This window comes from Rutilus rutilus (assembly GCF_951802725.1).
Source record: "Rutilus rutilus genome assembly, chromosome: 7".
NCBI classification, from domain to species: domain Eukaryota; kingdom Metazoa; phylum Chordata; class Actinopteri; order Cypriniformes; family Leuciscidae; genus Rutilus; species Rutilus rutilus.
In genome coordinates this window covers 30,027,619-30,044,485 of record NC_140221.1, presented here as the reverse complement: position 1 = coordinate 30,044,485, position 16,867 = coordinate 30,027,619, and the positions used below count along the sequence as shown (strand labels likewise).

Below are 16,867 nucleotides of genomic sequence, written 5' to 3'. Positions count from 1 at the left end.
TATGAAACATCCATAATCCAAATTATTATAATTATTGAGAAAAAAACACACAAATTAAACAATATCCAAATTGGATCCAAACCATTATAATTCTAAAATACAATGTCTTGCAAGAAAATGAACTTCCTCAAAACATTTAATAAGGAAAAATACAAGCAGGAATAGACAGTTATAGACAATTTCCATATGCAGGCATTCTGTTTAAAATGAATGCAATTCAATTCATAGCGTTAAAAATGAATGCAATTACTTTTGCCCCGTGCTTGTACATAATTCCAAATTTTTTTTATTTAGTCTGGTCTGGTGTCTTGGAGAAAAAAAAAAGTTATGTATAATAAATAACTTTTTTTTTTTTTTTTTTTCAGAAAGTGACATTTAAAGCGGGTCCCCAGCTGCAGTTTCTGTTTCATTCAGACAGCAGTAATAACGAATGGGGTTACAAGTTCACAGTGACGGCGTACGGCCTGCCAGACGTCACTGTGTCCTGGACCTCAGACCTGCAGCTCCTCGTGTCCAAGCTGATGGGACGTCTGGCCTCCCGCACCATGGCTTTGAAATCACCTTACGGTGAGAGAACACACTGAAAATCGATTAATCAGTTGATTATTTCTCTGTTTAATTTATTCTCTGTATTTATTCCAAAAACTCTATTCCACTTAAATGTATTCTCCTTCAAATAATAAATTGTAAATTAAAGCTGTATAAAAATAATTGTAAATGTATATCCACCTTATTTTGCAATGTGGATGTAAGCGATTTTCTGTGAATGTGTGAGACTTCCGGTTCATTAGCTGCTATTGATAAATAACTAGAAGTATAACAAAGTGCAGTAACTGATCAAACTATTTGAAGAAGAAAGCAGTGTGTTTGATCATAATATATGATAAAACACGGTTATAACAAATGCCAGTTTGCAATATATAGGAGCATCACAGACGCTCACAGATCACAGATTTTGTTCAGCTAAAATAACTGGAAGTGAATGACAGAGGAAGCCTTACATATTCAAATTTCAAATGACCGCACCTGCTCTTACATTAAAAGTTGGTGGACGGATCTACTTTTAATTCAAAAAAGGTTTCAAATGTTTAAAGGGTTAGTTCACCCCAAAATGAAAATTCTTTCATTAATTACTCACCCTCATGTCGTTCCAAACCTGTAAGACTTTCGTTCATCTTCAAATCACAAATGAAGATATTTTAGTGAAATCTGAGAGATTTCTTTCCCTCCATTGAAAGTCTACGCAACTACCACTTTTACGCTTCAAAAAGTTCATTAAGAGATCATAAAACTAATCCATATGAAATGAGCGGTTTTGATCGGTTTATACGATGAACAGATTGAATTTAGGCTTTTATTCACATATAAAAATTCATCAACTCAAACATCACTTATGGTAAAGGGAAGCTCAAGCATGTTCTCTTGACGTACGAGAACCAATGAGATTCATTCTTGTGTGTTATGCGGCACATTTAAGCTTCCGCAAGAACCACTGAGGTTTGTTCTTGCGTGTCAAAGCAGGTTTGGTTGAGCTTCTGTTAATGTTCGCTGATCAGTGTTCTGTTTATATGTGAATAAAAGCCTAAATTCAATCTGTTCATCATTTAAAGCGATCGAGTCTCTTCGTAAAACTAATCCATATGAACTGAGCGGTTTATTTTCTGATCTCTTTATGAACTTTTTGAAGCATCAAAGTGATATTTTCATAGACTGTCAATGGAGGGACAGCAATCTCTCAGATTTCATTAAAAATATCTTCATTTGTGTTCTGAAAATTAGCGAAAGTCTTACAGGTTTGGAACGTCATGAGGGTGAGTAAATGATGAAAATGTTTTCCTTTTTGGGTGAACTAACCTTTTAGACTGTCAAAATATAAATTGCATATAGTTGAGGAAGTGTGAAAACACACTGACTTATGGTGTTTGTCATGTCTATCTTCCTCTTGAAGAAATCCGTGGTGTGAAGGAGTTACCTGCAGGCTTGATGAACCATGTCCTGTCCTGTCCTCTATGGAAGCCTGTGTTCAGACAAGGATTGAGTGGGCTTCCCGCAGAAAAAACGTTAGCACAGGCCAGCCCAGACACCGACCAGGTGAGGGTACTAGGAATATTACTGTATGTGTGTGTGTGTGTGTGTGTGTGTGTGTGTGTGTCTGTGTGTTTCAGTCCGAAAAAAGTCTAATTACATTTGTGCGTCTTGTGCAATTTTGTTTGACAGGAAGAGCCAGCTCCTTGTGGAGATGATTTGGTGGAATTCCTGAAGGAGTTTGCTCGCTGGGATCCTTTGCAGGATTCTTCTGATGGCAGGACGGAGCTCATGAGGGCTCTTTTGATGACCTGCAAGAAGCAGCCATTCAGGAACGAGATTGCTGCGGGCTCAAAAGTGGACCAGGCAGTGAACGCCACCTGGGCGGCCATGGTGTATCACACACCAGCACTTCACCACAGTCTTAGGAGCTTTGGTAAGTAAAGACATTTTTAAGAGTTTTAAACAGGTTTAAGAGAGCAAACACTACAGAGAAATCATCATCATGACATTAAATCATTACTTGGTGAAACTGTTGAATCTATGTACTATGAACAAACTCCATGAATTAATTCTCAAATCGATGGGACCAGATTGTTTATACCCATTGCAGAATAGGCCATTCCAGAATGACACACAAGTTTTTAATACTAGGAAAAGCAGCAGCTCATTTGCATTTAAAGGGACACACAGAAAACAACACGTTTTTACTGACCCTCAAAAAGAGACAATTTTAACATGCTGTAAAAAATTATCTGTGGGTTATTTTGAGCTAAAACTTCACATACACACTCTGGGGACAACAGAGACTTATTTTACATATTGTAAAAAGGGGCATTATACCACCCCTTTAAATTCCCTAAAATGTAATTGTTATATTTAAAGCTGCAGTCCGTAACTTTTGCCGCTCTTGCGGTTAATAAACAGAACTGCATGCGTCTTGAATCTTAAATATTTCTTAATAATTTTACTTCATGTTTCTTTATTTTAAAACTCAAAATCCTAAAACTGTCCTGGTTTAAATTAGATTTTGAATCCCAGATTTTTCGATGTGTACACAAGTATAGACTTTCACGTTTCATACCATCTTCATTCATCAGGGTAATGCTAGCTCATCAAAACCTTGACCCCTTGGGACAGGCAGTATTTAGTCTGCTTCTGTAAGATGTTTGTATGAACAGGACAATTCAGTGGTCACACATGTAGATGTCCTTTTGACCATATTTCCTTTCCTTTCTCATCTTCCCTTCATTAGTTGCTAAAAACGGTCAGAGCATTCTCAGCGAGGACATTATGCAGGTTTACTCCCTCGCAGATGGCATCAGAACATGGATGGTTAGTATGGCTTATGATCATTGGTTTTAATATACCATATTTATTTTTATTTATTCTCTCATTTAAACTTTTATGGTAGTTGGAGATGAAACAACGCTACCTTATGGGGAAAATGAATGGTGTAGAGGAAAAAGATCGAAGTCAGAATGAGGTTACGATGGAGTCACTTGGTAAATATTGATGCTATAAATGCACCTTTGATACACATTTTTTTAAATAATAAGGCTGCATTCTCACTTTCCCTTTTTTCACTCTCTTAACAGCTGAAATTTGCATCAGTAGAAGTTTGTTCCTCTTTCAATTCAGCCCGAGCGGAGGAATCTCTGCACCTCCGGAACAAGAGTCTTCCAGACCTGAAGATGGCGCCTGTGCTGCTCCTCTTCTCCGATCTATTTCTACCACAGAGGGAGACTTCCAGCCCAGTCCCTCCATATCCCAGACCCCTGAGGGAGCAGAAGCAGCAGGGCCAGGTCAGAGTGAGCGGATACAGGAACAGGCATTCTCTGCATCAGTAGATGCTGGTCCTTCCAGCAGCATCAGTTCTCAGGGTGCCACGGGCTCCTCAGAAAGTCTTCAGTCTCAAACAGGAGACCCTCTGTCCCCGTTAGTCTTCCCACGTAAAGCACCTTTCAGTCGGGGACGCTTGAGGCTCCTGTCCTTACGATCTATGGAGGAGCCTCGCACAGCACCACCTGTCAAAGAGCGCTTCCCGATCCTCAAACACATCCTCAGCTTTTTGAAGGACATGGTCATTAATGAGAGCAGGTATGAACTGAGTATTTTCACCTCATGATGTGAATAGCTAGAAGTATGATGCCATTATTCAACAGATTTTGATGCATAAACTCACACACATGTCGTGCTAACCCGTATGATCATCTGACATACTGTTACACTAGTAGATACTAGTAGAGTATATACTAGTTGATACTGTGCTGAATGTCCTGTTGGCTTTTTTCCACACAGTAAAACTGAATAGTGACCCGGGCTCCAAATGTGACAGTGTTAATGATCTTACAAGTAGCCCTTACAACTTGTTTGCTAAGTTTGACTGAAATTACAGCTATTAGTTGCTGAAATATCATGTATATTTGAACCGTTATCTATGCATTAAAATCTGTTGAATTATGGTAGCATACTGTACTTCTGAGAAATACTTCTTTTTTTGTTGTGCATTTTTTTTAATGTAATTAAAATATTATTACAAATGTTGCTAACACCTTGTAATAAATATACAGTAACAATTAATATTACAATTAATACAAATATACAATTAACAAAGTATTAGTTTATAATTAAGTCATAGTTAATATATTGGGAGCAGACTGGTAACCCGAAGGTTGCGGGTTCAATACTCAATACTGGCAGAAAATGTCTGAGGTGCCCGTGAGCAATCGCTTCCCGGGGGCCGAGGTGAATGGCTGCCCACTGCTCCGGGTGTGTGTGCCCACGGTTTGCAGTTACTCAGAGGACAAATTCTAAGTATGGGTTACCATCGTTCACGTCACTTACTTTCACTTACTACTTGGAGTTTCTACATTTGTTAATATATTAATAGGATATATTTAAATAGTGAGTTCTTCATTCATTGTCACTGTAACATAATTATTATTGTAAATAAGCTTGTAGGAAAGGAATTGTTAACTGGTTTTTAGGAGTAAATAGTTCTCACTTTAGATTAGGTCACAGAAAACGGAAACATTTATTTATTTAGCACTTAATACTAATGCAATTAATGTTTAATAAAGGTTGGTTTAAAGCACTTAATGAAATTTCCCATTTTCTGTGACCTAATCTCAAGTGAGAGCTATTTACAATTAGCATAGCACAAAGCATAAAATAAGTTATTTAACTCTTTACCTAAGGGCCAATTAAACAATAATAATTGTTAATTACAGTGAAAATAAACGAAGAACTCACTATTTGTATATAGCCTATTAATATATTAACAATGTAGGGACTACAATATATTAACGATAAATTAACTATAAACTAATCATTCGCAAAGTACTTTATTACTGTATACTTGTCATAAAGTGTTACAAATTGGGTATATGTAATTGTAAGGGTTTTTAGAAGTCGTCTCTTATTCACATCAAGGCTGCATTTATTTGTTTTCTATTTTAATATATTTTAAATGTAATTCATTCCTGTGATAACAGCAAAGCTGAATTTTCAGCAGCATTACTCCAGTCTTCAGTCACATGATCCTTCAGAATTATTGCAATATGTTGATTTGCTACTCAAGAAACATTTCTTATTATCAATGTGGGAGGCATTGTCCTGCTTTATTTCTTTAATAGTCTCAATGAGCCCAAACCTCTGGTCAAAATCCTAAACCTTTGTTTATTTCCAGATTTTCAATGTGTGCGTATGTGGTGACATGTCTCATCAGTAGTAATGAAGTGTTCTTGTGTGTGTTCAGTGTTCTTCAAACTCTGGCTCTGAAGAAAGCGCAGGCTCTGAGTGTGTGTGAGGTGCTGGAGCTCGTGCAGAAGTGTATTCTCACCCTGGGGAAACCGCACCTCTTCCAGGCACCCTGTATTTTGTTTCTCCAGGAACTCTTGGCCTGTCAGAAAGATTTCACCAAGTATGTTATCCAACAAAATGGGCTGTCATTTCTTATGGTGCTAATAATATCTACTAGTACTATACTAATCATTATTTTAACTCTATCTTTCTTTCTCAGTTACTTTTCTCAGTTGGCGGGCAGCGGGCAGGAGATGAGGGAGCTGGTCAGGCATTCGCATCATCAGCTGGTTCTCATGCTAGTAGCGGCCGTGCAGGGCTTCAACGCACTGAACGAAAAGTGGGTTCTCTCTCCCCTGTTTTTAAACATTTGTTCTACAATATAAATAACATAGTCATACCCTGAACACGAAACCCTTGTGTGCTTTAGAAGTTGCTAATAATAAAGTTGCCACATAAGGACTACAAATACATGCTTGATAAATCGGGACAACTGCTTATATACAACATATTCTTTTTTTTAATGTCCTTTCTATGTTTTATGCCCGTTATGTCTTCTTTATGTCCTCAGGGTCCTGCTGCCTGCCCTGTCATGTGTGCAGACATGTCTGTTGCATTTGCTGGATATGAGCTGGGAGGCCGAAGATTTGTCGCTGTTTCAGGACATCAAACTGCCTGATCTTCTGCTCACCATGTCACAGGAAAACATCAGTGTACATGACATTGCCATCAGGTATGAGCTGGCTCAGGACAGATCTAGAGCAGTCGTTGTCAGCCTTTTTGACTTGAATTCAACCTTTTTTTGTGATTCCAGAAGATTCTGATTCAGTGTATTCTTAAATAAAAACATCTTGATCTATTTGGTTTTTAGTGTTTAAATTAGGTTCGTTTTTTAAATGTAATTTAATCATTTGAAGTCATCCTGTGGCCCCCTGGTTGAGAACCACTGATCTAGAGTAAACTTGATTATTAAATTGGGATTTTATTAATAAAGACGCATGAAGCATGTGCGTTATTGCAATAGTGTATTGTTATGACCATATTAATTTATGATGCTCATGTTGACTTTGACAATGTCCCAATAGAATTGAAGGAAAGGTCTTTTCTAATAAAACACCAGATTCAATTTATGACAAATGACCGCAGCCATGCGGACTTCAATTGTTAAAAGACTTCAGTATAAAAGGAGGGAGACAGACAGACAGTGGATGTCCAAATCAATCATCTGTTGACTTCTAACGTGTAGTTGTTGAACATGTCTTGAGTACTTTCGTGAGCTTTGTTGTTAGTTGTTTTGCATTATTGAAACCGTTAATAGGGCGTAATCTACACTTAATCCTTATCTCACAAACTAGGTTTAAAATGTATCAAATGTTTTATTTGGCTTCTCATCTGTCCTTTTCTTCATGTGACATGGTGGTGTAGTCAGTGGACGGAGGAGGATGAGATCGCTGACTATGAGAGGAACTGTGAATGGATGGATGAGTGTTTGGACGGCATGTTTGAGAAATGGTTTGACAAGATCAGCCAGGCCTCAGTGGAGGACAAGAGAAAGGTACAGATATCACATCAAAGAAATGTTTTCCTGTACAGTAAAACTGTAGATCACAAAAGACCATCAGAGTTCATATTAATGACTTTTTTTTTTTTTTTTTATAATGGAGACAATTAAATAAGGCAGCTAACTTAACACAAAAAGTAACTTTTGGGTGGAGGTATTGCATTATTATTCAGATGCTTGTCATCTTATTGAATGTATTCCTGTAAACCAATGGTTAATCTCTGCAAACACAAGTAAATGTCAGCATCCACAGTAATGCCTGATCATAAGATATACATTTACTTTGTTCAGGCAGAGCAAATATTAAAGTTTTTAAGTTTAAATCTGTGATCATCTGTGAACAGTGTTTGTTCTCTGCGAAAGCACAGATTTCACACACTTCCATATGCAACCTACCCAATAAACATATTGTATATTTTTGGTGCTCATTCACTGACCTTTGACCTTTGCAGATGCACATGTTCATTGCACGCTACTGCGACCTGCTAAATGTGGAGATTTCGTGTGACGGCTGCGAGCGGATCGCACCGTGGCATCGCTACCGGTGCCTGCAGTGCACAGACATGGACCTGTGCAAGACCTGCTTCCTCAGTGAGTCACTTACGCTGTAATGAAGGGAAAGCAACATTGTCATGAAGCATTTTTTCCACTTATTTATTACAATAACATAAAGTTAGACTCTATGCAATGAATCTATTGCAGCAGCAGCACATTTTTTTCTGCAGTGCGTGTGTTGAACGGTTCTGCTCTTCTTGTTCAGGTGGTGCTAAACCAGAAGGCCATGAGGATGACCATGAGATGGTCAACATGGAGTATGCCTGTGACCACTGCCAGGGCCTTATTGTGGGCAGCAGGATTAACTGTAATGTCTGTGAGGACTTTGATCTTTGCTTTGGCTGTTACAATGCCAAAAAATACCCAGACAGGTAATACACGCAGGGGTGTGCAATATCATCTGTTTTAACGATGTGGGATCTGACATTATTGAATATGTCCACGCATACACTGCGTGATGTAGCCTTTTAAAGGGATACTTCACCGTTTTTTTCATATTAAACTGTTATTCCCTTAACTAAGACGAGTTGATACACACCTCTCTCATCTCAGTGCGTGCACTCAATCATTCTGGCACGTGGCGACACTTTGATAGCACTTAGCTTAGCCCAGTTCATTCATTAGGATCCAAACAGAGATGAAGCTAGAAGCGACCAAACACCTCCACGTTTTCCCTATTTAAATACAGTTACACGAGTAGTTACACAACCAAGTATGGTGACACAAAATAAAACGTGGCGCTTTTCTAAGCGGGTAAAAAGGATAACTATAATGTATGGCGGAATAGCACTTGAAATTGGAAGCACTTCGACTCGGCGCAGTAAAAAGTCACGCTTGAAAAATCCTCTCCCTCTCACTTCTGTCATTAGAACCAACGTGACTTTTTACTGCGCCGAGTCGAAGAATTTGACACAAAAGATGATGCGTAGGCTACATTTAATTAGGTACGAGAAAATGCTCTTTTGAAGACAAAAATGCCCATAAATGGTAAAAATCAATTTAAACTTATTGGTAAATTTAATTTCAGTCACTGCTGCAAACTAACCACTACACAGAATATGCGGAATATCAAAAACTTTAGGAGTCAGATGTCCACGGCAGTCTTCAACCTGCCAAAGTACCAGCACAATAACACGCTCAGCAAAATATAGAGTTTAATTATCATTATTGTTTCTAAAATCCCAGAAAATATCAAGATTTTTTCAATATCGCACACCCTTAAATAAACGTGCCACGCAATCGTGAAGACAACCACTAGCATGTATGGGCTGTTTATAGTCTGAGACAGCAACTAAACAATTGTCATTAAAGTACAAACCATTCCCAAACAATTTTTCTAAATAAACAACAATATATATATAATATATACACACACACACTGTATATAAACTTATAAATTATATTTATTTATTTATTTATTATAAATTTTTTCCCCTCTCTCCAGCCATCTGCCCACCCACCGTATCACAGTGTACCCTATGGTCACCATCCGCATCAGTGACCGCCACAGACTCATCCAGCCCTACATACATAACTACTCCTGGCTCCTTTTTGCCACGCTCGCCCTGTTCACCTCTGAGCTGGTCAGCGAGAGAGCGCAGGACGGAGAGCCTCTGGATGATGTCACCCTTGGTTATGCCAGCGCTCTGCAGACCCACTGCTCTGACATCATCAATGAGTGCCTGCTGAAGGGACAGACTGGGAAAGGTAATCAGTATATTTGAATGTTCATGATCTGTTAGGAATTATGTTATGTGTGTTAACTAGAAATGGAAGTCTGAGGTGGTTTGTATGTATAGTTAGAGTTGCTGTTGTTTCCTGTAGGTTTACGAGCCTCTGCCCTGCTGTCCCTGCTTTCTTCGAATGAATCGGCCACAGAGAGCGAACTGTGTCCTGCGACGGCTGGCTCCTCTCAGGACATCAGCAGCACAGACACCTCCTCACTGCCTAGCAGCACTACAGCTATCTGCTCCCCTTTGCTACCTAGAGACAGAGTCAGTCACTGCACACACTACATTACTGAAGCTCTTTTTTTATTTTTTATTTTTTGTGACAAAAAAAAAAAAGTACAATCTGTCCTCATGATATTGTTTTTTTTCCCTCTTGACAAGAAACTCCAAAAGCAGGAGCCTAATTCAGAAGCTGTTGCGAGGAGGAGGAAGCTAGTCTCTGAAGATATGTCAGACTCGTCCAGTGCAAGTCAGACACCCTCTGTGTCTAGTGAGGACACACTGTCCCCTGGAGTCAGAGGTGAGCCTGTGGGGGTTTCGTTTTCTCTTAGTACTCTTCAATAATCAAGAGCTCTAGTCTACAGTGTAATATCTTTATTTAGTCAAAGTTTGATTTCTGCTTTTGGTGTAAATTTGTTGCATTTGAATGTCTTGTGGGATTCAGTCAAAGACAACGGAACATAGAAGGTGTAAATGAGGACAAAACTACTAGAGTAAAGATGTTGTGACAGCATTATAGGTACTTTTTTTTTGTGTCTCAGTTTCAGAGTCAAGTGGAGATACTATCACATCTCCTACCTCAGAAAATTTGGACGCATATAAAGACCAGGAGGAAAAGACAGCCCGGGGGCCGCTACAGGAACACGTGTTTGCTGAATGCTCCAGAGAGAGAATTCTGGGATTGTTGGCAGCAATGTTGCCTGCAACCAAACCGGTAACAACAAAAATTCCAGTTTAATCTGTAATTGCTGGCTTTTGGTTTGTTGGCAGAGATTACTTTGGAAAATGTTTGATTTGTAACCATTTTAAAAACCTCTTTTGTTTTTCACATTTCTATTCTACAAAATATGCTAATATTCAAATGTAATCCTCTATAGGGCAGCCCAGTATCTTTGTCCAGCTTGAGTCCCATCCTGCCACTGCTGTTCAGAGTGGTCATCTCGAATGCCGGCTGTCTCAATGAAACATACCACCTGACACTAGGTCTTCTGGGACAGCTTCTGTTAAGGATCGCTCCTGCTGAGGCTGATGCAGCTGTGTCCGAGGCACTGACAGATAAATTTGAGCTCCTTACCCTCGGAGATGGAGCAGCACTTGATGTTCCTGGTTGGAAGACCACTCAACTGCTCTTCAGTCTGGGAGCAGTGTGTCTGGACAGGTAGTGTGATGTAATATGTAACATATGGCTGAATATAATGCATATGAGAGGTCTTCAACTTGAATAGGGAGACAGAGCTGACCTTTTTTTTACTTCAGCTTTGTTGGAAGTTATTGTATTTTTATATATTTTTAATTGAATTTTAACAAAATTATGTTTTATATAACACTTTTCACTTGTGTCTGTGTCCATCACCTGTCTTTACATGACAACAGTCGTATCGGTCTGGATTGGGCATGTTCAGTGGCGGAAATCTTGCGGAACCTGAATGTTTCTTCACAGTGGTGTGCTGTTGTGGCAGCTTTCACTGATCACTGCATCCAGCAGTTACCACAGCAACTTAAGAGAACCAACCTCTTCACTTTGCTGGTGCTCGTGGGATTCCCTGAGGTATGAACGAACATGCCACACGTGCATGCTAACACACTTAATATAGGCCTGTATTAAGTTAAATGTAGAATTATATAACACTGCTGTTACAATCACACTTATTTGAAGATACAAAAGCCCTTTGCATATAACATTTTGAAAAAGCTGCTCATAATAAATGTGTCTCTTGATATTAGGTTCTGTGCATGGGGACTCAGGCTGTGTTCATCGATAATGCCAACGAACGGCACAACATGATTCTGCTCAAACACTTCACTGAGAAGAACAGAGCTGCTGTGGTGGACGTCAAGACTCGTAAGAGAAGAACAGGTGCGAGTAGAGCTGTCAATGGGTTCTTTACACTTATCACACTCATCTCTCAAATTTTCTGAGCTGTAAAAATACCAGATATGCACGAGTCTTTCAGCACAGTCTAAAATCACATGACTGCCAATGATATTCAAACCCACCTTCATTTACAAAGGGTGTGTCTGCTTTACTCCCTTGTTTAACAGACTTTTTGTATGAAGGTACCTCTTAAGTAAACTTACTGGCTTCTAAGGCTTTAAATACAACAGAGCAAATATTTGATGACTGCAATGTGTATTTCTACATTGTAAAACAATGATATGCTGAAAAACAAAAACAAAATGTTTGTTTGGATTGAACTGGCTTTCAAATTTCGACCACTGAAAGTATGTTGTGGGTAGCACAATGGGCAGCATCTTACAGATTCGCTACTATCTTCAGAATTCAAGTCGATGAAGACATCTCAGTAGACTGGATGTTCAATAAACATTCAACTAGGACTTCTTAACCTCAATTAATGGCTGCGTAGAGGACATTTCAGAAACACCCATGGTCACTCAAAATGGTAAGTAATGGTAAGAAATGGCGTTAATGCGACTCTCTGTGTCTACTGTATTTCCTCTCAGTGAAAGACTACCAGTTAGTCCAGGCGCATGAGAGCAGCAGCAGGAATGATGTGGAGTCTCATGATGGAGAGGCTGTGTCCCTGACCTCCGCCCACCTGAGCTGCTACCTGAAGAACTTCACCTCTATTGTGAGTCACCTGCTGCAGGTCGAGGTGGACAGCAGCGCCCAAGATGCTGTGGAGGCCACCTGGGTGCTCTCTCTCGCTCTTAAAGGACTCTATAACACTCTGAAGGTATTCACCAGACACCTAAACTCTGTGTGTACACATTATATATACTTTAGTTTCCAAATACATTTTGGGGTCATTATATAAATACACAACAAGTCATGAATGGTCATGTTTTCCTCTCTTGCAGAAGCACGGTGTGGATCAAGCCCAGGAGGCCATCCAAGGCTCCGGCCTGATGCAGCTCCTGGTCCGTAAGTGCAGCAAAGGCACAGGCTTCAGCAAGATGTGGCTTTTGCGAGACCTAGAGATCCTCTCCATCATGCTTTATTCCTCCAAGCGGGAGATCCACTCCATGGCAGAGGACGGAGACACGGAGACAGATGGAGAGAAGGAGAGAGAGAAAGAGCATGACTCTGATCACTCCAGCTGCTGTGCTGATGATGCTGATCCAAACAGACCAGATCCACTGGAAGGACTGGATGAAGAGACAAAGATCTGTTTCCAGGTTAGGCTTCAGACACTCATCCTCTGTTAGACGTGGGCCCTTTTCACCTCCTTCTGTTCTTCTCATATCTTTTCCAACAGTTTGATCTTGAATCATCAGATTGATTGAGTGTTGTAATTGATCCTCACCAGCTGAATTGGAGAAGGAAAGGGGGTGGATAATTCACAGTACTAGAATGTAGAAATTAGTATGTAGAGGAATAATTAGCTCTGATATTTTTCTTGCTCTTAGATTACCCATGATGCTCTCAATGCCCCACTGCACATCTTGAGAGCCATGTATGAGCTCCAGATGAAGAGGACAGATTCTTTCTTCCTTGAGGTGCAGAAAAGGTGAGTTACACTTTGAATTAGCATTTCTGTTATATAGTCATGTTTTAAATTTTATAGGCTAATGAATGAGCTCAAAAATGTGCATACCCCTTGCAGAATCAGAAATAATATATGAAAAAATGAAACCGGGCAAATTAGCGTGAGCGCAATTCCAAAAATGTGCCAATGGGAGTGTAAAGTTCTGCTCGTGATCACCTTGCATGATTCATTTAAATACTCTCGTCCCATAAATTTTGCATCTGAAAGTGAAACTTCTACAACTGCATATGCAATAAGGTCAGCCATAAAAATATCTGTTCATGCCTTTTAGCGCTAATTTTTCACTGCGCGTCTTTAGTAAATCCTGACAGTTTATTAACGGCAAAAAAAGGTTTTCGCTGGCGCAAGCTGTTAGTAAATCTGGCCCATAGGTTACTGAAATTACACAAATCTGTGCATTAGTGACTTCTTGATCTATAATCTCTCAGTGAGCGGTTTATTATAAAACAAATAATTTTGAAAATATTTAAAATAGCATCATCCATTTTTATTGATCCTTAATATCTACACAGTGCTAAAGTTCTTGCAGATTTTGTGAGAGGTGTGCAAACTTATTAGCAGAATTGTAAATAAATATTGTGTAACTCAGTTGTATTAAATAAAATCAAAGACTTTCTCTCAAATAATCCTTTTTTCTCAAATATCATCTCAAAGGTTTGACGGTGATGCTATAAAAACTGATGAGACTATTCGTACGCTGGCACAGAAGTGGCAACCATCTAAAAGACCTCGTTCTGAGGAAAGAAGCACCAAGGCTGTAGATACTGATATTATCATTGTGCCCTGTGTGGTAAGACTCATTTTAAGATTAAACTTATATTTGAGTATATTTTGTGATCTTGGGTAAATTAAGTTAATTCACTTTCTTTGACCTTAGTCTAAACCTACCCGGTGTGAACGAGCCACAGAAGAAACGAACGTCATCACACAGAAACTTATCACCAACAGCGAGAGCGACCTGCAGCTGAGTTACGCCAAACAGCGGCGCACCAAAAGCTCAGCTCTGTTGCATAAAGAGCTGGACGCCCGCAGTAACAAGGCAGTGCGACAGTACCTTTTCAAGGTGAACGAGGCCATTGCTATCCTGTACGCGCGTCATGTATTGGCGACACTGCTGTCCAACTGGCCTTCTGACACACCCATCAGAGAGGAAGACCTTGAGCTGAGTGGAGCTTCTCACATGGCCTACATACTGGACATGCTCATGCAACTAGAGGAGAGACCGATGTGGGAGAAGGTGAGCAGGGGATTTGTAGTCAGTATCTAAAATGCCAAACCTGTGAGTGAGCTGAGAAAATGTACAGGCAGGAAGTATTTGTTTCTTTCAATGAAACTGTACCATTATTACTAGCATAAATTTCTTCCTCACATATTGCATCTCAGATCTTGCAGAAGGTACTGAGGGGCTGCAGCCAGAGCATGCTGGGTAATCTGTCACTGACTGCATGTCAGTTTATGGAGGAGCCTGGGATGGCCGTGCAGGTCCGTGAGTCCAAGCACCCCTATGACAACAATACCAACTTTGAGGTATGAATTCCGTTTTCTTTTTTTTACTCAAAATCCCTTGATCATGGTTGAGTCTTTCTGGTCCACTCAGTGTCATCCTTTGCATTGTCTCAGGATAAGGTGCACATCCCCGGAGCGATCTTCCTGTCTGTGAAGTTCGACTCACGCTGTCACACAGAGGAAGGATGTGACGAGCTCCTGATGGCCAGCAGTAGCGACTTCCTGCAGGACCTGCACACTTTCAGTGGTTCTCACCAGAAATGGACGGACTTTGAGATTCCTGGTGAGAGTTTGACAAAGTGGCATGTTTGAGTGCTAGTGGTTTATAAATGAATCATAACAGACTTACATTTACTTGGTTTGGACTTACTTTTATTTGATTTGGAATTTCTACATAAATTGGTCATATAATTAAATCATAACAAGAGACTAAGTCTGCTTTTAAAAGTAGTACACAAACATGATGGTTCGCTGTCAGCTAAACTGAACCTGTAAAGAGGTCCAGTATCCCTCCTGACCTTTGTGCTGGTCTGATCCATAAGTACAGGAAACGTTTGGTGGAGTTTATGCTGCCAAAAAGAAAAATAACCATGTATTATATCCAATACTTTCCAAATCAAATAACTGACTTTTCTCTATACTAAGGCCAAAGCAAATTGTTAAAATATCATTTGGAAAATATTGACTTTTTTTATTAAATATTACGTGTAATTAAATGTAATAATGTAGAATATTAAGATAAACATTAAAAAAAACATGAATATATATATATATATATATATATATATATTTTCAAAGCAGTGTGTTAAATTATTAGGTTACACTTTATTTTAAGGTGTCATTGTTACAGTGCAATTATATATTTAAGTACTGAGTAATAATTAACAACATGTACTTACTTATAGTAGGATTAGGGTTTGGTTGAGGATTAGTTGCATGTAATTATGCATAATTTACTGTTATTACTATGGTAAGTACATGCAACATATGTAACAATGACACTGTAAAATAAAGTGTTACCAATTATTGTATTAAACTTTCAGTATTTAATACATATCTAATAAATATTTATTTATATATACATTCATTTTCTTTCACATTTTTCACTATCCCCTGGCACCCCTTTGTGGCCCTTTGAGGTCCCTGGACCCCACTATAAAAAAAAACCTGGTTTAAGCAAAATGTGTTTGTCAATTGTTGTGATGGATGGACACTTTTTATAGAAATCCAGGTCAGTCTAAAGGGTTCACATATGTTTTCCTGCATTTGTATATCTGTTGACGTGCATTTTAACTTTAGTTACAACGACAAATGAGAACATCATTTTTTCTCTTTCTCCTCTAGGGGACACTCTCTACTTCAGGTTTATATCAGATATGAGTAACACAGAATGGGGCTACAAGTTCACTGTGACTGGTGGCCATCGAGGGCGCTTCCAGACTGGTATGCTTTTACAGGCATTTACTTAACTCTTGATGTCTCTTTTGATGTCTGTGACCAGTGTCCTCTAGTCACTGTTATTCTTCAGCCTGTGCTGTCATCATCTCCCTGTCTGGTTACTCTCCTCTACAAGTACACCCTCTAATAAGCCCCCCAAAATCCATCTTATTCATTAAGCATTTCACTTGAGACTTGAATTCTTACAGTCTTTTAGAGATGTAATGTTGATGTCTCACTTGCTGATTTTCAGTAGTAAGCTTCATTTACACTGCAGTTTAAGAATCAGAGGGGGTCGGTGTGCACGGACGTGTCTCTCAGCGTGTGAGAGCGTTAACAGCCCCAAAAACTCAACTTCCTGCTGAGTCAATGGCCCTGCCGACCCTCCGATCATAACTAACACATTTAAAATGAATGAAGGCAGTCAGTTGGGTGAACTCGTGGTTTTGGCAGTTACAAGTGAGCTACTTCTAATGCTGAACAGAAAACACAAACGCGACGTATCACAAACACTGACTGTT

At 39.3% G+C, this 16,867-nt stretch overlaps 1 protein-coding gene across 4 annotated transcripts in view; it reads left to right on the top strand.

Moving 5' to 3' along the window:
- Positions 1–16,867, top strand: part of zzef1 (zinc finger, ZZ-type with EF hand domain 1) — a 45,231-nt gene that overhangs the window by 15,354 nt on the left and 13,010 nt on the right. For 2 of the 4 annotated variants that reach the window (XM_084414524.1, XM_084414525.1), the window contains exons 24-50: positions 366–567; positions 1,949–2,091; positions 2,218–2,461; positions 3,281–3,360; positions 3,440–3,530; positions 3,624–4,125; positions 5,786–5,950; positions 6,050–6,169; positions 6,401–6,562; positions 7,255–7,384; positions 7,843–7,981; positions 8,151–8,316; positions 9,390–9,652; positions 9,770–9,939; positions 10,057–10,195; positions 10,437–10,609; positions 10,773–11,053; positions 11,269–11,443; positions 11,620–11,752; positions 12,358–12,590; positions 12,715–13,032; positions 13,264–13,364; positions 14,058–14,193; positions 14,281–14,640; positions 14,787–14,930; positions 15,024–15,192; positions 16,254–16,352. In XM_084414524.1, coding sequence (XP_084270650.1) covers positions 366–567; positions 1,949–2,091; positions 2,218–2,461; positions 3,281–3,360; positions 3,440–3,530; positions 3,624–4,125; positions 5,786–5,950; positions 6,050–6,169; positions 6,401–6,562; positions 7,255–7,384; positions 7,843–7,981; positions 8,151–8,316; positions 9,390–9,652; positions 9,770–9,939; positions 10,057–10,195; positions 10,437–10,609; positions 10,773–11,053; positions 11,269–11,443; positions 11,620–11,752; positions 12,358–12,590; positions 12,715–13,032; positions 13,264–13,364; positions 14,058–14,193; positions 14,281–14,640; positions 14,787–14,930; positions 15,024–15,192; positions 16,254–16,352 — 5,038 coding nt within the window. Of the gene's footprint in view, positions 1–365; positions 568–1,948; positions 2,092–2,217; positions 2,462–3,280; positions 3,361–3,439; positions 3,531–3,623; positions 4,126–5,785; positions 5,951–6,049; positions 6,170–6,400; positions 6,563–7,254; positions 7,385–7,842; positions 7,982–8,150; positions 8,317–9,389; positions 9,653–9,769; positions 10,196–10,436; positions 10,610–10,772; positions 11,054–11,268; positions 11,444–11,619; positions 11,753–12,357; positions 12,591–12,714; positions 13,033–13,263; positions 13,365–14,057; positions 14,194–14,280; positions 14,641–14,786; positions 14,931–15,023; positions 15,193–16,253; positions 16,353–16,867 lie in introns of all 4 variants that reach the window. The other 2 variants (XM_084414523.1, XM_084414522.1) reach the window with 1 other exon arrangement.